This window comes from Phalacrocorax aristotelis, chromosome 5 (genome assembly GCF_949628215.1).
Source record: "Phalacrocorax aristotelis chromosome 5, bGulAri2.1, whole genome shotgun sequence".
NCBI lineage: Eukaryota > Metazoa > Chordata > Aves > Suliformes > Phalacrocoracidae > Phalacrocorax > Phalacrocorax aristotelis.
The window spans coordinates 8,680,310-8,703,863 of NC_134280.1; the positions used below are offsets into that span (position 1 = coordinate 8,680,310).

A 23,554-nucleotide genomic window follows, 5' to 3' on the forward strand; every position below is an offset into this window, starting at 1 on the left:
GGGACCATTTCTTTGTGTTACGACAGACTTTGAGGAACCACTCTCTCTCCTTCTCAACCAGAACAAGAAAATAATTACTTTGGGCAGAGACACAGAATCACTTAGAACAATTCCAGTCCTGAAAAATAAAAATGTACATTTATATATAAATTATGATCATTAAAATCAGCTAACATTTATCTTCACCTTGAGAAGACATGATGATGTACTGTCCCTATAGTAGCTATCTCATATTCCTGGTCATGAAGATAAATGGCTGAGAAGAACCAACTACTTTGCAACAAAATTCCATATTTGTACACAAAATAAATAATAATAGTAGAGAAACAACCCCTAATACAAACAAAAAACCCCGCATAGTGGTTTTGTGATGAGTCCAAAGTTTAAAAAGTGAGCTGCAAAAGCAGAGCTTTTTTCTCCAGAAAGTGAAGACGGATTCTTTTCCGTATAGTGCTCCAATAGTTGTTATTTCCTGAAGTGTGAGGTTTGAAACATGGTTTTGCTTTGGTGAGATATTTCAAGAGTTATATTATTACCCATAGGCTTTCAGAGTAATAGTAATGTGGCTGTGTTGGTACTGCTGTCATATGAATATATCATATTATATCACATGTTATTGTGTGGATTCATTCTGAAATATTTTATATAAATAACACTAAAGTTTCCTTCCTCTTGGAAGTGAAGTGGTATATTTCTATTATTGATGTATTTCTCTGCTGAAAATAAGCATCATCTCTTTGCATTGAGTTTAAAGAATAGGCTTCCATAAGAAAAAAATCGGAATTGTTCATCTGATTATAATTATTCGTCAGAAATTCCGTCTAGACACAAACACAGCAGCTCTCATATAGCTGATATTGCAAGTTACAGTATCTGCAAAAGTTGAACTGGAAAATTACATAGGAGCTGAGTTATAGTTTCATTTTCAAATAGGGTATTTTTCATACTGTCCATAAAATAAATGTTTGAGTCAAATACCCAGTTCACCTTGATTTATATCTAAAGTGAACAAAATGTGCACCAAAACAGTGACTGTGCTGTTGAGAAGTTATTTTTTTAGTCTGGATCCAGGGAATATAATTCTGGGCTTAGAATATGGATGTGTATTTATATGTACTCTAATTTATTTGTGCTGCTTGCATACCCTCACCACCTTTTGTCTTCCCCTTGAATAATCTCTGAAAAGTGTATTGGGCTACTGCCCTGTTCACTTGGATGAATCCAAATTTGGCTTTAATCAGGATTTTTACATCACTGTGTGCATGGGATAACCTTGGCTACAAAATGAAAGTGGACTCCACAAACTGACCCTGCCTTTTACTCAAAATTTTACAAATTTTGAACTTTGAAAAACTAACCTTTTAATTATTTTTCATTTAGGAATATATGGACTCAAACAAGTACATAGAGCATTTAGTGACTCAGCTGGAAGAACAACGCTGGAATTTATGGAGGTAAGTACTACGCACATCCATATTTCTTTATGTTGCTGTTTTGGAAAAAATACTGCACTGCATAGTTTTTGTTCTTGAGTTTGAATAAATGATTTGGTATTCAGTTTCTCCACTTTTTAATTCTTTGCAGACTAGCACATCTTACCTAAGTGAAATAAGTAGGGCTTCGCACACGAGTTGAATCTTGCCTTTGTTAATCAGGGCAGTTACATGTGCGCAGGTTTCCTCATGTTCAGTTTTCTAAGCAGCGAGTGCTAACTCTACTTCAGATTCTTTTAATTGGACTGAATTTAAGAAATGGTCTTATATGCTTGAGTCTAAGTGTTTTCACTAAATGGCACACAAACTGTAGCCAAAAACACGGCATAGCAGCATGAGAAATTGAGAGTTTTGAAACTAAAATAAACACAGTTTAAAAATTTTGCAGCACTCTTGATCGCACAGAATTTCTGTTTCTTCTCTATTTATGTTACTCAGTGCAGCCTGCCCAGACTTAACTCGGGTTTAAACAAAGCAGTGATTTCCAATGTTAGGGTGCAGCTAGTGGGTGTTTCTACTCTGCCGTACAGCAGATGTGATAATTTCACGAGCACTTATGAAGAACTCCTCAACTCTGCATCCCTCTGGTAAGATGGCTATAGGACCTTGCAGACCACCATGGGTTCATCTGGTCTAATAAATGCCGCCTGCTCACAGGGGGAGGTTGTCAGCTCTCGCAAAAAGGTGCTCGCCTCATTCCATACATAGTTTCGTCTTTACAACAGCAATTTTATTGCATATCGTATTTCAGAGGTATTGCTGCTGTGTTACTGTCAATGCCTTCATTAGCTAGGACAAGAGGTTGTGCATTGCCTGCATCTTTCCAAAATTGATCAAGTGTCATTCCAGCAGTGATGTGACGGCAAAAATGTCTAAGTCTATAGATTCCTTCTTGTATTTCAGCAGTACTGTTCTCTAGCTGTTGTTTCAGGGCCTTCTGATATGAATTGGTAAAGATAGCCAAGAAATTACGTAATCTTCAGAAGCCACAGAAGTCTCACACCCTTAATGAGTTAATTATCTCTTGGTAATTTTTAAATTAATTTCCAGACTTTTCATTTGTATAGAATTGTTATTGTCACAGCTGGTCTAAAAAGATCTGCATGACAGCACTTTGCAGTATTTGCTTGCACTTTGTATTTTCAAAGCGTTCAGTATCTATTTATTAACTACATACTATCTCGTATTTTTATAGTTACCAGCTAAATTCCTATCTGGGATAGCATTTAATACAGAGGAAATGGAATAGAACCAGTGATGAAATTCATTCAGCAGTCACAGCCATATAAAAACATATGTAATATTTAACTTTTCTTTCTGAAGACATACGTGTGGTGACAATTTTTATTAATACATAGTCAAATATAAAGAAATCTTCAGGAAATAAGTTAATCTTCATAGATTAAAACCTATTGTACCTTAGTTCTGATCAAAGAAGAAATAATGATCTGTCTGATTTTTCAGTTGAATGCCTCACATGTACAAAAAAAAGTAGCTTTGCACATGACACTACTAGTTGGCGTGCATCTCACAAACTTCTTGGCCTATAGGATATAAAGTAGTATTACGGCATTTACAGCATACAGCGTTTATGGTATGGATTTGTCTTACTTATAAGCAAAACTCAGAAAGTTTGTGTTTAATTCCTGCTTTCTTATAAAAGTAGTCAAAGTAATTGGCACAAAAAAAGGAAGTTTACATTTAAGGTTACAGAATCTGGGAGATTATTTTTGTAAGAAGGAAGGGGGTAACATATGTCGATGACGCCACTGTGGTTAAATATAAATGAATAATAAAAGATTAAAAAGGCTTTGAAAAGCAGCAGGAGTAGTGACTTTATTTTATTATGAACAGGCATTCAGATCTGTTCTCAAAATTCAGTGGTTTTGGAAAACTGAAAACAGCAATTTATTTTTAATACTAATTTATTTGAAATATTATTTTTATGGGGTATTGGCATAAAAAGTTAAGACTTACAAGATAAACCCTTCTGGTTTTGCCGGTCTTCTCTGAATACTTTATTTCTCTCTTTTAAATCTCTAAGATGTTTCATGGTGAGGATTATGCTAATAGCTCACAGGATGCAGGGGCAGTACTAGGCTGTCTATAGCCAGACAGATGTCCTAATAAATCAGCATAGCCCTCTTCTCAGACTTCATTATGCTCTTGATTTGTGACTACCATGATTTTAACCCAGTGGGTCACTGGGCGATGAACCTGACATTGACCGATAACCCCTACTTTACTCTAGGCAAGCTAATAAAAAAGACAGACACAAATTCTGACTATTTAGCTCCTTCAGCATTACTTACAGCCAGGATAGATTTATAGCGGCCAGGCTAAGACAGAGGAGACTAAAGCCAATGTCATGGTGCGCATATCAATTTTACATTTCCTATACATTTCCACATGTACAATGGGACCCTAAAAGACATGTGGTGGCAAAAATTTCTTTTCATTTTATAGGACGACTGTTTATACACAGCATTAGCAGCTGCTGTGGAACATTTATTGTCGTAATTGCCATCCCAGGAGAACTGACTATGGTCAGGTCACGTTTTATAGCATTCTACCAAAATAGACCTCTAGCCCAGCTTCAGATGTTCTGTTCTTTAAAAGCTTAACAGCAACGAGTGGAGGTACCTCACTAGTATGTGGCAATGCAGACTTTTTTAACATATATTTTCTTATACTGAACATTTTACAATAATTATTTTCACACAAAGAATGATGAAAATGATACCATATTTGACTTGTCAGTGGCTCCCCCATTTTTCAAGTTTGAACAAAATAAATTCACCCAACATGAGACAAATTCAACTCTTATCAATGTAAATCACCAACGTTTATCACTGGAGGTGATGCACAATAGTGATTGTGCATCTCACTGTAACAGCTTGAATCAGAACACTGGATTATTTTAGATTTCTCTGCCCTACACTGTCTGGAAATAACTTTAAATGGGGTAGAATTGGGTCAGGGGTGGGGGATCCCTCTGCAGTGTTGTTTCTCACACAATCATTTAATGCTCTAATTCAGCTAATGTGTATTACTATGTATAATTTTTATGGCAGAATCCCATGGACAATCAACATGAGAAGCAGAAATTTGCTCCTGCGGTCTTTGCTAATTGACCTTGACAGCAGATCATTATTTTTAAGTCTTCACACATATATCAGTGACAGCAATTACTAGTTCCCTTAAATGTGCATGAGGACCACATGGCATTTCTCCAATGTTGTATTTTAAAAACAGAGTTTGTTAAATAGATTTGCTATACTTTCATCACCAGCATTAGCATTCTTCTATGCTCCTGGGTTTAATGCTTGTATACTAAAGAGGTGCCAAGTATTAAACAGGTTGCTTTTGCTGTAATCATGAACTTCCATTGGGAGACCATAATTGCTAACAAGCAAAATAGCTCTGCAAGAATTCTTAATGGTGAGTACAGATTAAAATAACAACTGTGATTAGCTTTAAACTGCTTGACTAGAAAAGGACTAATCTTAGGGGAGTAAGTTGCATGGCAAACAAATGAAAAACCCTACGTATGATATTACAGTAATGAAAGCTGTGAAAAAACACAAATGCTGCCCCAGCTAAAGCTAAGGTCATGCTCTGCACAAATATCTTTTTCTTGTCAGGGGCTTAGTAAGTTGGCCTGAGGGGAATTAAGGTCAAAGCAGCCAGGTCTTGGGGCTGAAACCCCATTTTAACCCTTTCTGGAAGTTTCTGATAACAAAAGTTGTCTCTGGTCTACAATGCTAATGTGAGTTACAGACTGTATTTGGAATGCATTACCTTGCAGAATTGTTGTAGCCCACGATCAGCAGGCAGAGATTGGTTCGGTTTGGTGTGGATTTTGAGAGCATAAGGCTTTTTCTTCTCCTTTTCTTCTTGATAGTCAGTCCACCTGACTTGTCAAACTGTCTTGCCAGCGGATAAAACCAGGAAAAAGGTGTTTTGTGCTATCAGCCCCTAAGATAACCCGCTAATCTCTTTTTTTTTTGTTTGTTTGCTGGGTTGTGGTGGATTTTTTTTGGGGGGGAGGGGGAGGAATAGTGGTGGTGTTTTATGGGTTTTTTTGCTACATCTCTACAGCACTGCTGGATTTAGTAGTGGTTATATATGACAAATTTGTACAACCCATGAAAACACTGATGTATTCCTCTTGGTTTCCTCAGTGTTTGTAAGTGAGGCTGGCTGAGGCAGAGCAGAACTGAGTTTGGCAATTAGGAGTCATTCAGTCATCACAGGTACTCAGAAGTTTCCAGCTAACATTATAACAGCATATATGTCTCTCTACAGCTGGAGCTTCTGATTTGTGACTTTACATGTGAAAAAATTAACATGAAAATGTAGATAAAAAACATATAAGGCTACCAAGCTGTCTAACAGAGTTGACAATACTGCTTCAGATACATGTTTCTATCAAGGATTAGTATTTGAATACGCACATTAGGATACCAATTAAAAATGTATCTGATTTTTCGCCAAATGTCCTTTTCTTTAGTTGAGTGTAAATTTGGATGGTTCAGTGAGCAGTGCAGATGTAGGTACAGGCCACAAAAAGCCCCGCCATCGTATTATCTGTGAATGAAAACCGCTCGCTTCCTGTGACGCCCCGGTACAATGCCTGTCTCACACCACAGTTGTTATAGATGCTTTTTCATGACCGAACTGGATGAGAGTGTGAATAACGAGTGTACGGAAAAGCACGTGTTTTACTGTTTGCCTTATATATCGCATCTTTAACAGGATCACAGAAAAGTAAGAGAGAATAGGTTAAAGATTACAAATTAACATTATGGATTACGTAAGTCCACTAAAAATACTAAACTTGTAACCAAGGGAAAAGACTGGATGGCTGCTAGAACACTTGTTGCAAGTTGCATTAAAGGAGTGCGTCTTCGAGTATAATGTATCTCCATGTTCAAGACTGATCACTGTCTTTTAAACAAGTTAGTAAATTAGGCATCTTACAAAAGATTACAGCTGTTCAAAATTTATCAGTTCCACTAATTAGTCATACAAAATGTCTGATCTCAACTGATTGAAGTTGATAGTCATTTTACGTGCAACTCTTTACCTGATCGATAAGTAAATCTTCAACACAGAGTCGTTTTGACTCTGATTGGGCATATTTTTGTGGAGTATTTACTAAGCTGACTTAAAATTAAGCTCAGTTTGATGTGCTGTGGTGTATGAGAAACATGACCCAGGATGATTTTGGCATTATACATTCATAACAAGTATTAATTTTAAAGAATATCACTCTCAGCCTGTTTCATTTAATCAGAGAAAACTCCCATTAACACTGGCTGTCAGTGCTGCATGAGTCAGGAGTGAGGTGTCAAGCCTCAGTTATTGAAGTCATTACATAAAGGATTTGGAACCACCTGAATATAAAATAATTTTGATATCAGCAAATACCTCCATACCTATGCTGAACTCCCCAGATTTTAAATGCAGTCAGAAGATGGGGAAGTGGTCTTTAAAAAGTAATTTCATATAGTCATGTTTATAAAATTAAATACATTAACCAATGTTAAATTTTAAAATGTTAATAACATTCTGTAATTAATTAGGGATTGGGGTATTTTTGCACAGATGTATGCTTAATAGCAAGACTGCCAGAGCCATGAATTGATTTGTTTCTCTTAAATTAAAAAATAGAAGGTCTTGAGCAAAATATATTCCTTAGATATATTTGGTAGAATAAGGATCACAAATGTTCCCTACCAAGTTGAAAGGAAAAAAACTCCAGCAGGGAAGTATGTGGAAGGTCTATTTGACATATGGATGTTTGTTAAAAGCAAAATGCATGAACAGCCCAGAGTAAATTAGATCCTCATTCGTATGCTGGGAAATGAAATGGATAATCTTGGCACTGTTCTCTGTTTGTTTTAAATTTTTTATATGAACAAAATCTTTTGTGTATGCAGATACACATATTACTTTAGTGGCTATTTAGGGTTAGGAAAAAAAAAGACTTTCAGATGATTTTACCTGAAACTAAGTGTGGATGGTGGGCTTTTTGCCTGTGTCCCCAGAAGGGTACACTTTGGTTGAGGTAGCAGGCAGCGGGCACACCACAGACGCACTGTGCCACCGTGGCATCCCTGCATGGGGCAAACACAGGCTGACGCAAAACGACCGGCCACGTAGGGGAACATCAGACCGCCTACTCACCTGAAACAGTACCTCAGTTTTCAGAGACAAATCCAAATAACAGATCAACATAGCAGTCCGCAAGATATGAATATGCAATTACCTGTTTTATTGTTGCTTAGAGATTATCTAGTCCTTTCTAAAAACCCCAAACATTTCCAAAAGGAAACTGTATTCTCTTTTTATTATTTGGTGTTGAATTTAGTCCTCCACTAATGTCTAGGCACAGCCATGCTTATTCATGTTGAATCATATTTCACTCCTCAATTATTTTATTGGAATTATTCACAGAGAAAAGAATAATTCCTATGAGTAACAGTGACATTGCCCCGAAGTCTTCTCTAAGACTGAACAACCGTATCTTTACATGGAGCCTCTGTTTCCTATCTGGCAGAGGGAAACCCATGGATTTACATCAAGGCACCAAATGAGAATTTGGACTCTCATAAAAACAGGATGTCAAAATGTACCACAGAAATGTGTAGTGCACAAGACACAGGCTGTGAGACCAGGCTTTAGATGGGGTGGTGGGTTTAAGGAAGTAGAAGTGGAGAATTTATGAATTTGTTATTTTTAAAGAAATGGTCTGTCACTGATCTGTTTCACTAATAAGGTCTACAAACAGGGCAGTGCTGATGGCAGATGTAGGAGAGGCCAGTGAGAAAAAGTACATGAAGTCATGCAAGTTGGGTTAGCACCTTTCCCTGTAAATCAGTTTCACTTGCAAAAGAGAAGTTAAATAATCAAGGTTAGCGTTTCTGTTTCATTCTGTAATGCTCAACCATTTTTATTTTTTCTAAATTACATTAAAGCAAGAGTTAAGACCCCAAGTGAGAACAGGACCTCATTGTTCCACACAAAGTGAGAAATGGTTTTCATCTCTTCAGCCCCAAGGATGAAACAAGGAATAACATAATTCCCCTTTTACAGAGAAAAATAAAGTCGTGAATATACTAAGTAATGGAACTTATACAAGAGATCTGTGTCTAAGCCAGAGCTTTTCTCTGTTCCAGTTGAGTGTATTAATAAGAAGGTTGTATTTCTCATGCCACAGCGCTGTGTGTTGTCAGCCTGTTCACTCCTATCTGGGGGATGAAGTTCCCACACCACTGCTTGAAACTTTAAAAGCTTTTATGGCTTAAAGCAAGCTTGGTGAAAATCTTATCCTGTGCTCTGTGATGGGAGAAAATGTTCATATATCTATGTCTCATAGCATGATGAGGTGTGGAAGAGGAGACCCATCTTTGGAAGTGCCCTCTCCAACTCCTGTCCTTGGCCCTTGTATAAAAGTATAAACAGTATAAAAGCCCATGTACAGGATCTTCTCTGTCAGGGGATGGGTAGTGGCAAGGGGAGGAGGCGAGAAGGGCTCTACCTTGTTCTCTTGAGGCAGTTTATTTTGAAGTATATTGGTGCTGCTGTGCTGGTGAAGTGGTTTTTAATGTAGAGAAAACCATGGAGGTAGGTACCTGTGTCACCTGGCTGGGCCTGTTACAGGACAAATACCGCTTGAGTTGAAAGCAGGTCACCTGTGCAACTGAAATACTGCTGTGACATCGCCGCTTCTTGTTATTTGATGTTAAGCGTGCGCTGATCCATCACTGTCATCTTCCCGCTTTCCACTGCGGCAGTCAGCACCTTTCTCCAGGCTTTGTGTGCACTTGGCACCTGAAGATCCAGATGTGCTGGAGTGTGTTTTTGCAGAAGGGGAGTTTAGATCTGTAGCTAGCCTTATCCAGGAGGTTCGCCTGATGTCCTGTTTAGCTCTAATGCTGACTGTAATCGGGCTGGAAGAGCTTGGGGAGGTACTTCACAGCTTTCTGAAAGTTTCCTTTAATTCTGTAGGATTTGGCTGGCTTCCCGTTTACACACATTGCAGGAGATCCAGGGTGCGCTTCCTATCAATTCTGTCAGCTGTATGAAGCCCTTTTTACGTTACCAAATTACATTTTCCATTGCTTTAGTTGTTAATAAAGGGGCATAATTATATCTATAGCGATCCATATTCTGGGATATAGCCCATTTGCACATGATTTTTAAATTTTTTTTTAATCAGCAATTTTTCAACATACTCTGCTGTAGGGAAAATACCATGCATTTATAGCATAAACCTGTATAAACATTATTGTAATGGATTCCACTAGGGACAAGGTTTCAAATATAAGGCAGCATTCATCAGATATTAAAGTCCTGAGCATATTTTTTTCCTACTTAAATCAGCATAGCTCAGAATTTGCAAACTCTTGCTTATGTAGATACTCCCCTGAGATTTTAAAAAATGAATAAAAGCTTGCAAAATATAGACCTCTTAGTTTTATTACCACCTGATTAGCTAAGCAGAGTTGAGAAGGTGTAACTTAAATAAGCAAAACCCAGAAAATCTAGATTAATCTCCGGCAAACGCTTAGCAGTAAGGAGATACCAGCTTCTGCAGGATATTTAGTTTGCTGTCATTTATGTAGCACCTTTAAAGACAGCAGAGGGATAAGGCTACCAGCTTCCACGTGGTGCCAGAGCAGGCAGATGCTTGTACTGCTCAGTACTTGAGGAGGTTTGATGCGAGTTTGATGTTACCTCTCAAATTCTTCCCAGTTCACTTCGTGATAATGCTGTAATAAATCCAACATCGTTTTTCATTCAGCAGATTCTTAGTCCTCTATCAGGCAAGTCGAGAGCCTCTTAAGCTCTTTTGAGAGAAACAAATATGTTCGGCATGGTTCCTGTAAGGCGCCTGGTATTTTTATGGTCTTCCACTCTTCCCAGTTGGGGAAGAGAGATCAAATGCAAAGGAAGTACCTACCTTCCTGCACAGCCCTGGGAGGTCGGTCCAGAAACACGGATCAAAGCTGTAAGCACTCTCAATCCCTCTTCTCCTTTTCTCTAATAACACTATTATAAATGCTTGAAAAAAAAAATGGACAAACGCTGTCCTTCTCCCAGTGACAGGAACGTCAGGATTTCCTTTTGCTTCTGTTCTGCAATGTGGCATATGGCACATGCATATGGCAGCACTTGACCTTTTCTTCAGCCAGTTCAAAAGATATGCCATATTCCTATGCAAGATCTAAATTTCCACTGAGATCAAGAGAAAACTTTCATAGACCCTTTTTGAGCTGAATGTAACCATCAGCCGCAGGAGCTGATGGTAACAGATGTCAGCACAAGGCAGCAGCCAGACTGTGAGTCTTCCAGTAGTCCTGCTTACCAGTCTGTACTGGGAAATAACAACATGGTTATTGGGAACCATTTGGTCTGGAACATCTCTTCAAGTGGCTGATCCTTGAAGTGATTTTTTCTGCCAGTGCAGGGCACTCAGCGAGTGTCCCCGTTGGCTACTACGGTGCAGCTCTTTGTGCAATAGCCTACCTGGCAGTTTTCCCGGATGCGCAGGCAATTGTCCCAATATTTAAATTGAAGTCCCCAAAAGGGCAGTGCTGCCCCAGGTCTCACTGAACAGTGTCCTGTGTCAGGCTGAAAGAGGAACTGTTTCCATAAGTGACGTCAATACAAGCAATTTCTACCCTACTCATGTTTAATAGTTTTGGAACACCGCTAGCATTAAGTGCTAGCAACCTTTAGGCAGAATACCTGAAAATCTAGGATTACATCACCTATAGAGAGCTTAAGTCCTAAGTAAATAAATCACTATGAAAAAGGACAAGAAGTGAGCTAAACTGAATAACTGTATATTTCTGGAGGTTTCTTCCCCCCAGATTTTTAAGTATAATGTTTCTCCCTGAAGCACAGACCCTCTTGAAGATTACAGGGCTATTTTGGTGTTACTGATTACTGTGCAAATCAATCACCTCCATCCTGTCAACGTACCTGTTCTTTCCCAAGTATCTCCCATTTGGAAGAGCTGCAGAATGCAACAGTGGGCAGAGGTAAATCACCTCCACGTGGACATCATGCCAGTTGAGAATCAGGAGCCGGTTTAAGAAGCATCTGTTCCGTCTTTAACAGCAGCTGGATGTCTCTGAGAAAAAGACAGAATTCCTATACTGGGCAGTTACTGCATTTGTCAGTGCCAGCTGTTAGGTTTCTATATTTAAACCTATGGCTACCATTAATGTATGAAGCTAATGCTATAATCTACTTCATTTTAGTGTTTTGAAAGTACGAGTGTTCTGGTTTTACTATCACTCCAGAGCGACGGTAAGAAAAGTCATGAATTTTGTTTGAAGACTAGTATATTGTCTTATAAACGTCTGTGCTAGATAAAATTGCACAAGCCTAGGGATGAGAAATAATTAATGATTTGGAGCATGTACTTATGCTGTGTATGAAACTGAGATGCTATTAAAGAGACACAGAAGAACAGTAAGTATCTCAGCTGTCAGGAACAGTACAGCTCAATATGCATAAAATATACTTTCAAGTTGTAATCGTAGCTTTAAATTGTAGATAAATACTGGTTCTTTTTAATTCTAAATCACTTTGTGTTACAGAGTAGGAGACTGGTTCCATTGCTCTTGATTTCAGTGGATGTAAGCCCAGGCCTGAAAATAATTAAGGAACCGGCAATATATTTTTTCATTCCTGTAGTCCTGTTTAATCTAGCATATCTGGTGAAATCATTCAGTGATTTCACTAGGAATTTGGGAAAGGAGAATTGTGGATAGATGTGCTCTTTAAATAAAAACTTCCTACGCAGTAATTTCTGGACTGGTAGAAAGATTTGTTGACTGGACCAGCACAGTATTTTAAGATCTGCAGTATCACACTTAGGGATCGTAATTATGCTGGTGATTTTACTGCATCTTGAATACTGGTTGCAGTTCTGGTCCCCCACTTCAGAAAAGGTGCAACAGAACTGGAAAAGTTCAGAGGAGGGCAGGAAAGGGTAATCAGAAGCATGAGATGGCTTTCATTTATGCAACGGCTAGGACTCCTGAGTCTGAAAAAGCAGTATCTTAGGCAGGAGAATGGCAGAGCTAGAAACGTGAGTAGCATGGAGAGGAGCAGATTGTCCGCTGCTTCTTTTGATGCAATAAATGCAGGGTCTCGGATGAAGCTAACTGGTGACGCACTGAAAAACAAATTAAAGGACGCGATTTTCATGTAAGCAAGGTTCAGAGCACCTGCAACAGGGTATCGCAGATTTTAAAAGTGTGCATGGGTTCAAGTTGGAGACTGGACAAAGTCATGGAAGAGATCTAGTGAGATGTACTAAACGCAGAGAGGGGAAGCTTGGCTCAGAACATCCCCGAGCTCCCAGATGGCTGGAGAGCGGGACTTTTGGGTTTTCCCCTTGTTAGAGACATGATCCTGAGCTACACAGACCTTCTGGGCAGATCCAGTGCAGCCACTCTTATGTTAGCCAAATCTCAAAAACCATTTTAGCCTTTGCAGTTTCAATCGCTAATTATAAAGGAATTGGGATAGGCGATTTAGGTTGACTGCAAGCACCCAGCACTATAATTTGATTACATTTTATTGGGATGTTATTATTTCTATTTAAACACAAAATAAACACATTTTAAACTCAGTAATTAAAATTAACTCTTAGGGGAGTTGCTCAAGGTGTTTCCCCACACAACAAAGCAATCAAGCACTTCAGTAGACATTACTTCAGTACTACATGACTGCTACACGATCATGGTTTAAACCATGACAACCCTGTTCTAACAGATAATTAGAATCCATTTGGAGACCCCAAAATCTGCTAGATTTAGAGACTCTGACCTTTTAGCTGCCATTCTGCCTAGTTCCCTTCTCATAGTTCTTTTCAGCTTTCTTTCACAGAGTTTTGTAGTGTTTATGAACATCACTATATCATCTACTCTGATTTGCAGCGTAGTATAGGCTTTATACTTCACCCAATTACACTGAATTAAACCCAAGGACTTTTGACTATCCTAAGACTCTAGATCAGCCCTTAGAAAATCGAACCATTGTGTCTCATCAGGAGAGACCAAGGTGCCTGCGGAAGCTGCTGTCCTGAGAAGGACATTTCTGACAGATCAAATCTTTTTGGATGTTCCCATTCTACACCAGAAAAAGGAATTCCTGAACTGGAAAATAAAAACTGCATTAAGAGACCTGGTTACCGGTTTAGCTAAGACAATACAGTCATATATTTGGTAGCAAAGGTTGTTCTCTGTACCACCACAGCCAACCTGTTAGGTAAAATCTGAGCAGTATTTCTGGTGGTATATTTATTTCCAGTGATGTATTCATTCTTCGTATTGCTCCTCTGCTCAGAAACCTCCAGATTTGAAATCCAGAATACCTCATGCCACCTTCAGTTTCTCCTGTCTTCTTCTCATCTCTGATCCTGAGATAGAGCTTTACCCTTTAATTGTGTCAGCATAACGAGGATTTACCGCACACCCTGTGATTCCTGCAGTCTCTTGACTCCAGCTCTTGTCTGCATCATCTCAGGTTCTCTCACTTCGTTTCCAAGACCTCTATCTCACGCTTTCTCTAACTAAACTGGAAAATCCTGACCGAGCTCTTGCTCGCTCTACACTTAGGTTCCCTTAAATGTATTGTGTCTAGAAATGATCTGGTCACATCCAGAAGTAACACCGATGTGATCTGTTGCAACCGGGAGAATTTTTTTGACTTGCAGTTTTTTGACTACCGGACGACAAAACCTTCAGTGATTCTTTAGGAACTGATTTTCCATAAAACACGAGGCTTTCCAAGCGTGCCGTGCACACCTTCACCCATCTGAAGCGTTTTACCTTGCAGCCGCCCGAGCGGGCCGCCCGCAGCCGAACGGGCAGAGCCCCCGCCGGGCAGAGCCCCCGCCGCGGCACCTCGGGCCGGGCCCCGCCGAGCGCCTTCTCTCCTAACTTTCCAAGACAGCCGAGGCGGCATCAACGTGCGATTTGCATTTCGTTTCGGGCTGTGCAGAACGAGGGCTCTCTCAGCGCCGCGCCCGGCAGCGGGCCCGGCCGGCGGGGGGGTGCTGCCCGACGCCCCGCGGAGGGGCGGACGGGGGGTGGCTGCCCCCGACACCCCGGCCCCGGGCAGCGCCCGCCCGCCAACCCCAGCCCGGGGCAGCCCGGGGGAGCCCGGCGGCCCCGGCCCCGCAGACAATGGCCGCCCCCGCCCGGCCCCCCCGCCGCGGCGAGCCCCTGCTGCCGGCGCAGATTTGCCGGAGCCATTCAGTTGCGACCGATTGCGATCGCGGCAGATGGGCTGGATCTGACAGCCCCGCTCCTCCGCGGGGCCGGGGGCGGAGGGGCCCGGCGGCCACCGCCGCGCTCCCCGCCCCGCCGAAAGTGCCACCCCGGCCGCCCGCCCTCCCCAGGCACATGCCAGGCGTCCCGCGGCTGCGGCGGGAGCGGCAGGAGAAGCCGCCGCGGCGGAACAAAGCGGAAGAGGCGAGCGGAGGAGGCGGCGGCGGCGGCGGGGCGGGCGGCCCGGGGGGCCGCAGCCGCTCTGCCGAGGCGGGGGGCGGCGGGGGCGGGCTGCCCGGCCCGCCGGGACGCGCTGCCCCCCCCCGCCGCAGCATGCCCCACCGCCGAGCAGGTAAGGAGCCGGCCGCGCCTCCCCTCCCTCTTCCCTCCCTCACCTGCCCGCCGCGCCTCCGCCGGCTCCTGCCCGCCCCGCCGCCGCCGTCTCCTCCCCTTCCCCGGCTCCCCCCGGCCGGCCCCGGCGGCGCCCGCCGCTCTCCCGCCCCGGGGGGCGCGGGGCTACGCGGGGACGGGCGCGGCCCGCGGGCGGGAGGAGGCACCTGCCGCCGCTCCCCGCCGCCGGCCCGGCCTCCTCCCTTCCCCGCCCCGCCAGCCGCGCAGCGCCCTGCCGACGGAAGGAGGGACGGAAGGAGGGAGGGATGCAGGCTGGGCTCCCCGCGGCCGCCCACCGGCCGCCCTCCGCGCCCGCCGGCCGCAGCAGCCTCGCCGCCCCGCGGCCGCGGAGGGCGGGCTGCCACGGCTCCCCGGGCCCCGCCGAGCTCTGCCCCTCCTCGGACGGAGGAAAGGCGCTGTACCCTTATTTTTCCCTTCTTTTTCCCTCCTGGAGCCGCGGGGAGGGTAGCCGGCAGTGTCTGCGTTTGAGCCCTGTTGCTTCAGAGGCAGATTTTGTTCTTAGGCTGCGACTGTGGCAGGAGCATCCTAACGAGCTTTCTTTCTTTTTTTTATTTTTTATTTTATTTTTATTCCTGTTTGTTTAAAGATTGACACTTCCACGTTGCAGAAGGAGACTGTACTGATGGAATAAGTACGTCAGGCAGAAAAAAAGCTTTTTGAAATGAGTTCGAGTTACAGCACACAAAGCAATAGGGTGTGAAGTACATGCAGGGTGTGAAGTGACCCGCTGCTGTCTCACCCGGTTCTCAGTTGTTGATTCTGGTGGCTTTAGTAGGGTGATAGATCCGCTATCCATCTTGTGAGGTGGCTTTACCCAGAAAACGACTGAAAAAAGAATAAGTGTGACTGGGCCTTGCATTTTCCTTTAGGAAAAACGCAGAGCCCCATAAATACCACATTGTTGCAAACTTTATGTATTTGCAGTTCTTTTTCTGTGCATAATGACAGAAAATTGACTCCCCAATTGAAATGGTTTATAAACATCCACTGTAAATTTTTACATCCCTTAAAAATTGATATTCCAGATAAACCCCTTGTTTACCATTAGAAAGCTCGCAAAGTTTTTAACAAGCAAAGTCACATTAAATAGGCAAGTGATTTACATCTGAGGGATTGACTGTATACATTACTGGATTGCAGATAAGCTATGTAAGTAAACAGAAGCGCAGTGCTCTGTTATTGTGCCTGACTATGGAGATATCATGGGACTCTTTTGCTAGTTAATAGCATAAGGCTTCGTGGGAACTGTTTGATCTGTAGGACTTTTGCTTGGCAGTAGTTTACTTAAGGTTATTACACTGTGTTTGGAGACTTGAATTTGCTAGCCATTATTGCATTCTTAGCTCCAGGCTTCCCAGAGTTACAGGTTAGCAGGTCAATAAAAATTGTACTGAAATGCCGGAATGGGCAGGCTGGATTTTTAAATGCGGTTGGGGAATAAATAGGCAGTATCAGAAAGCTGAAAAAATTTTGTTCTGTGAATCTTGATCCTGGTCATTGGTGATGAACCAAAAATACTTGTTTTTGCTATGAATACAAAAAATGTTTTTCCATTCCTTGTTAAAAGAGGAAACAAATTATATAAGCTAAACAACAGTATTCCCTTTCAGGATAAAGCACCAGTACCCTTAGTTGAATTTACCAACACTTAGTTCCTTTTGCCCATGAGTGCTGGGATTAATGCCACTGGCATTAGATGAGGCTTGCCAGTAGTAAGAGTAAAAATGTCATCAAGTCGCTGCTGTTGTAGATTTACGTGTTCCTTTTAAAACCTGAAAATTACTGTGCTGTACAGGAAACCAGTATGAAAAAGTACATTATTACATTGCTGTTGCGTTAAAAATACTTTAATAAAACTTGAGTCATCCAGGTGAAAGCACTCCCAGAACTTGTTGTGACCCAGCCAATTTCAGAGGTACAGACCAGAAGCCTGAGCCTGACTTTGTGCTGCCCCTCTCTGAAGCCCTGCTTGTTCCTGGAGTGGCTCCAGCGTGCGGTTTAATCCCCATTCCGCCAAATCTTGGAAACTGGTGATTGACTGTGTACATGGAGCCGTTCCATTCATGTCACAGCGTACAATTTACGCGGTTAAAGTGAGCCATATGGTGCGCCCCCCCCCCCCCCCCCAGCGCGGCGGTGTGCTGATCATTAAGGATGAATTGGAAGTTCAGTGCAGAGCTCTGATGCTCTGATGGAAAAATGAAAAAGGCCAAAACTTCAGGATAGTTTCGGCATCTCTCATATAGTTTCCTCTTTTACTGAACATTGCAGACAGGAACATCATATCCTTTAGCTCAAAAATATTGTCTGTTATACTTTTTGGCTTTTTCAGTCTTGTCTCTCTGTACCTTGGTGTTTTTAGAGAGTTTCCTGGCAAAGTTATTCCTGCTTCAGCTTTTTCTTTGCTGTTAGTTCCATGTAGCGCTTACTTATTGACAAGTTTTGCTTGCTGGAGTGAGGTATAAATGTATGCTTTGTTGGTTTTTGGTGCCGCCTTCTTTCTTAAGCAAAGAACTTCCCTCTCTGTAGTAATTATTAATAGTTAACTTCTCCACTTTGATGCTATTTAGGGTTAGTTGCAACAGTTGTAGAGTGTTACTGCTACACCACTGCTTGACTTCGCCAAATAAATCCCTACACAGATAAGCTCAGCAGCAGCAGCCAGGTGTTGTGCATAAATCCACTTCTTACACTGATTAATCTTCCATTTAAGACCCTGAATTTGCAACCAGTTAGACACCTGCTTAACCTTAGAATTATAGCATTGAAATAGATAGGCTGCTCTGCCTGTGAAGTTAAGCAAGTGTGTGGTCATTCACAGGATTAGAGCTTGCAAAGAGGCGCTGTGCAAAAAAACCCAAGCAACTCAAACCCCTTTTACTGTGCACCTCAAGAATTACGGTAGGTAGCTGCCATTAGTGTGGTTACTTAGTTAAAATGTAATCACATTGCGCGAGGGAGCTGGCTTGGGACTGGTCTTTAAGCAGCAGAAATTGTTTTTCTGTTTTTGGCTTATGTTTCTGTGGAGGTTTGGGGCCATTTTTCTGCCTGAAACACCTGCTGTGGTAAAGCTGAGGTTGTCAGAGCCCTAATGCAGAATTGCCATTGCTCAGAAATCAGATGATGAAAAGGCAATTTTAGTAATATTCGTGTGAAAACATCAACCGTCAGCCTGCTAGGTTTTGCATTTATGCTTCCATTCTGAAGAAGGTCTGGAGGGATTACAACAGCAAAATTCTGTTTATTGTTTCTAACTCTCTGGTATTTAGGTCTCATTTACATGGTGTAATGGAAACTCCTAGGAATGACCAAAGAATTGATAGTATTAGGATATTAGGTGGTGGATACAGACCCAAGCTGATGTGAAAAAAAAAATGCTATTTCCTTCTTTTTTTGTTTAAAAATATATTCAAATGATTTAAACATTAAGAGAAAGACTGCGTGTTCTGCAAGCAAGACTCATATATGCAAAATTCTTCTAAAAGTCGGAGACCCTGGAGTTCACTATTTCTTTGAGAATTTATTTTTCTTCTATACTTACCCCTTGAAATGAAAATGGGAAGGTTTTTTTTTCAGAAGGAGACAAGCTTTAAAATACAGAAATTAATGGCTCATAAAGGAGAGTCAAGTACTTCTACCTCTTTTGCTGTGGTGTATGCCCTGACAGTTCACATGTGAAATATAAATTATTCCTCAGAATAATCAAAATGCGAGTAAGATCAGGAAGTAAAAAACAAGACGTGGAAAAAAAAGTTTAATATATCACAGAAAAAAGTTTTCAACACTGCTGTATGCTGTGAAAGAACAAAAAGAAACATTTCTTCTTTTACCCATCTCTCTTCTTAGGATTTCTCTTAAATCCATGTGGTTCTGAGCATCTGGTTCTGAGCCAAGCATTCACCAGTTGCTTTCCATGTACATCTTTGTTCCATCTTCTAATAACTTTCCTTGCATTGTGTATAACTTTAAATAGACTCTTGGCTCCTGGTGGCCTGTGTTGTTCTAAACAGACAATGCAGCTGCTCTCTCGTTACGTTCACTTGAATCCTTTAGGCTTTTCAGTTCTTCTCTGTGCCCATGTTGTTGGTCTAAGCCACTACAGGAAGCTAAAATTGTTATCCCATTGTATATTTGCAGATATTAAAGTTACCTGTGACTGAGTATACCATTTCATTATTCTCACTGGTTCTTTTTTTCTGAAGATGACCTGTATGCTTTACGCTTTTAGAAAAATTTCAGGATCTGTAAGTAGAATCCTTTCGGTGGCAATAGAGTTTGACCTTTACAGAACTTTTCTGCTCTTTCTTTCCCTTTCTCCTTCTTTGAATTAATTGCCTGTGTACCTCTTCTCCACGCTCACTGTGTATGTCTGCATTCCAGCCTATGCTCCTAGTCTCAGGTATAAAAGCCAATGGTGCAGTTTATAAAATGATGACCCCGCTGACTTATTTTAGCTGCACTTCAGGATGCATTCTTAATAAGAACATAACTGTGTGAAATGCAGTAAGTGGTGAGTGTAGGCCAAACCCAGTGCCATATAAGCATCTTTTTGTTGACTTTGGATGAAGTTCAAAGCTACCAACTGAGCCATACTCAACATGTCTTGGCTGTCTTGATATCTGCAGGAAAGTGATCCTGGTGGCTATGGAAAATGAGATTGAGCTGTAATCATTCCTGGCAGTGTTAATGGGAACCTGACATGCCAATGTTCAAACAATTTACTACATACAAAAATATATTACAGGGAGAGGGGGCTAATATCAGGCTTGCCCGAGACAAGCTGAGGGACGACACACAAAAGTTAGAGGGACAGGCTGCTAGTGAGGGCACTCAGCCTGTGTCTCTGAGATGTGTGGGGTTCACTGGAGCACAGTTGAAGTTGTATGGAGATGAGCTAGGGGCTCCTGAGGTAATAGGAGCAAAGAGGGGAACACTGGTGAAACACCTCAAAGAAATGAAGGGGTGTTCCTCTAAGAAGGTGACATGGACAGCAGCCCAGCTGAAGTGCCTCTACACAAATGCACGCAGCTTGGGCAATACACAGGAGAAGCTGGAAGCCATTGTACAGCAGGAAAACTATGATATAGTTGCCGTCATGGAAACATGGTGGGATGACTCGCACAACTGGAGTGCTGCAGTGGGTGGCTATAAACTCTTCAGAAGTGATAGGCAAGGCAGAAGAGGTGGTGGGGTAGCTCTATATTTTAGGGAGTGTTTGGATTGTCTAGAGCTTAATGATGGTGATGATAGGGTTGTGTGTTTATTGGTAAGAATCAGGAGGAAGGCCAACAAGACAGATATCATGGTGGCAGTCTGTTACAGACCACCAAACCAGGATGAAGAGGCAGATGAATTTTTCTACCAGCAGCTGGGAGAAGCCTGATGATCATTAGCCCTTGTCCTTGTAGCAGACTTCAGTCTATCGGATGTATGCTGGAAATACAATACAGCTGAGAGGAAACAGTCTAGGAGATTTCTGGAGTGTGTGGGAGATCCAATGAGGGAAGGTGCCCCGCTGGACCTGTTGTTCATCAACAGAGAAGGGCTTGTGGGTGATGTGATGGTTGGAGGCCATCTTGGGCATAGCGATCATGAAATGATAGAGTTTTTGATTCTCAGAGTACGGAGGGAGACCAGCAGAACTGCCACCTTGGACTTCCAGAGGGCAGACTGTGCCCTGTTTAGCAGATTGATTGACAGAGCCCTGGGGAGGCAGCCCTGAAGGGCAAAGGAGTCTGGGAAGGCTGGATGTTCTTCAAGGAGGAAGTCTTGAAGGTACAAGAGCAAGCTGTCCCCATGTGCCAAAAGACAAGCTGGCAGGAAGAAGACCAGCCTGGCTGAACAGAGCACTTTGGCTGGAGCTCAGGAAAAAAAAGAAGAGTTTATGACCTTTGGAAGAAAGGGCAGGCAACTCAAGAGGGCAACAAAGGTGCAGCGAGGTTATGCAGGGAGAAAATTAGAAGGGCCAAAGCCTAGCTAGAGGTTAATCTGGCTACTGCCATAAAAGAGAATGAAAAAATACTTCTATAAATGCATAGCAGCAGAAGGATGTCTAAGGAGAATCTCCGGCCTTTATTGGATGTGGGAGGAAACATAGTGAAAAAGGATGAAAAGAGGTACCTAAAGCCTTCTTTGCCTCAGTCTTTAATAGTAAGACCAGTTGTTCTCTGGGTACCCAGCCCCCTGAGCTGGAAGACAGGGATGGGGAACAGAATGGAACCCCCATTATTCAAGGAGAAATGGTTAGTGACCTGCTATACCACTTAGACACACAGAAGTCTATGGGACTGGATGGGATCTGCCTGAGAGTGCTGAGGGAGCAGGCGGAGGAGCTCCAAGCCACTCTCCATTTATCAGCAGTGCTGGTTAACAAGGGAGGTCCCAGACAACTGGAGGCTTGCCAGTGTGACACCTATCTACAAGAAGGGCCGAAAGGAAGATCCGGAGAACTACAGGCCTGTCAGCCTGACCTTGGTGCTGGGGAAAGTATGGAGCGGTTTGTCTTGAGTGCCATCACACGGCATGTACAGGATAACCAAGTGATGAGGCCCAGTCAGCATGGTTTTAAGAAAGGCAGGTCTTACTTAACTAACCTGTTCCCCTTCCATGACAAGGTGACTGCTTAGTAGATGAGGGAAAGGCTGTGGATGCTTTCTACCTAGACTTTACTAAAAGCTTTTGACATTGTTTCCCACAACATTCTCCTGGAGAAACTGACTGCTCATCGCTTGGACAGGTATACCCTTTGCTGGTTAAAAAACTGGCTGGATGGCTGGGCCCAGAGGGTTGTGGTGAATGGAGTTAAATCCAGTTGACAGCTGGACGCAAGTGATGTTCCCCAGGGCTCGGTGTTGGGGCGGGTTCTGTTTAATATCTTTATCAATGATCTGGATGAGGGGATTGAGTGCACCCTCAGTAACTTTGCATACAACACCAAGTTGGGCAGGAGTGTTGATCTGCTTCAGTGAGGGAAGGCTCTGCAAAGGGATCTGGACAGGCTGGATCGATGGGCCGAGGCCAATTGTATGAGGTTCAGAAAGGCTCACTGTTGTGTCCTGCATTTGGATCGCAACAACCCCATGCAGCGCTACAGGCTTGGGGAAGAGGGGCTGGAAAGCTGCCCTGCAGAGAAGGTGCTGGGGGTGCTGGCTGACAGCCGGCTGAACATGAGCCAGCAGTGCCCAGGTGGCCAAGAAGGCCAACAGCATCCTGACTTGTATCAGGAATCGTGTGGCCAGCAGGAGCAGGGCAGTGGTTGTGCTCCTGTACTTGGCACTGGTGAGGTCACACCGAGAATACTGTGTTCAGTTTTGGGACCCTCAGGACAAGAGGGACATCAGGTTGCGTGTCCAGAGAAGGGGAACGAAGCTGGTGAAGGGTCTGCAGAGCAAGTCTTATGAGGGGTGGCTGAGGGAACTGGGGTTGTTTAGTCTGGAGAAGAGGAGGCTAAGGGGAGACCTTATCGCTCTCTACAACTACCTGAAAGGAGGCTGTAGTGGGGTGGATGTTGGTCTCTTCTCCCATGTAACAGCAATAGGCAAAGAGGAAATGGCCTCAAGCTGCATCAGGGGAGGTTTAGATTGGATATTAGGAAATACTACTTCACCAAAAGGGTTGTCAGGCATTGGAACAGGTTGCCCAGAGAGGTGGTGGAGTCACCATCCCTGGAGGTGTTCAAAAAACATTTGGATGTGGTGCTTCGGGACATGGTTTAGTGGTGAACTGGCAGTGTTAGGTTTATGTTTGGACTCGATGATCTTGAAGGTCTTTTCCAACTTATATGATTCTGTGTGTATAGAGGAATATTTTTTTCATTGAAATAGCACATGCAGTAATACAGGGGACCGCTGGGAATGCCTCTCGTATCTAAGCCCTAGATTGGTAGTTGTAGTTCACGAAGTAGGAACAAGTTGCTGTATGTTTCACTGCAAGGTTCTCTCCCATGCAACATTTGCTGTACTGCTACAGCTTGTCTCTTGTAGATGGGTAAGTTTGTATCAGTATCCAGTTATCATTTTCAGAGTGACCTAAAGAAAATGAATAATTAAAGTGTTGTAATATGCTGCTATGGTTTGATTGTTATTTGTTTTAAATGCTCGCTCTTGTCAAAAGAAGTATATTTACATTTGCATAGGCATTGACGTAGAGGCCTAGCCGAGGACTCAGTAGGTGCATCGGTATTATCAATGGACGTGGCACAAAGAAGAAAAAGAACTTGATTATTTTCAGCAATCCTTTGTGGGTCCAGGACCAAACCTCCGCTTTGTCTCCCAGTCGTCCCTAGAGGTTGCACGAGCAGCTGGTCCTGGGCATGCAGCAGGGGAAAACTGCTGGGGACCTTGTGTCTAC

At 42.7% G+C, this 23,554-nt stretch overlaps 1 protein-coding gene across 7 annotated transcripts in view; it reads left to right on the forward strand.

Annotated features, from left to right (window-relative positions):
* NCKAP5 (NCK associated protein 5) overlaps positions 1-23,554 on the forward strand; it is a 410,016-nt gene that overhangs the window by 128,148 nt on the left and 258,314 nt on the right. For 6 of the 7 annotated variants that reach the window (XM_075092891.1, XM_075092890.1, XM_075092893.1 and 3 more), the window contains one exon: positions 1,381-1,454. In XM_075092891.1, the coding sequence (XP_074948992.1) occupies positions 1,381-1,454 (74 nt within the window). Of the gene's footprint in view, positions 1-1,380; positions 1,455-14,795; positions 15,147-23,554 lie in introns of those variants that run through there. The other variant, XM_075092895.1, reaches the window with a different exon arrangement.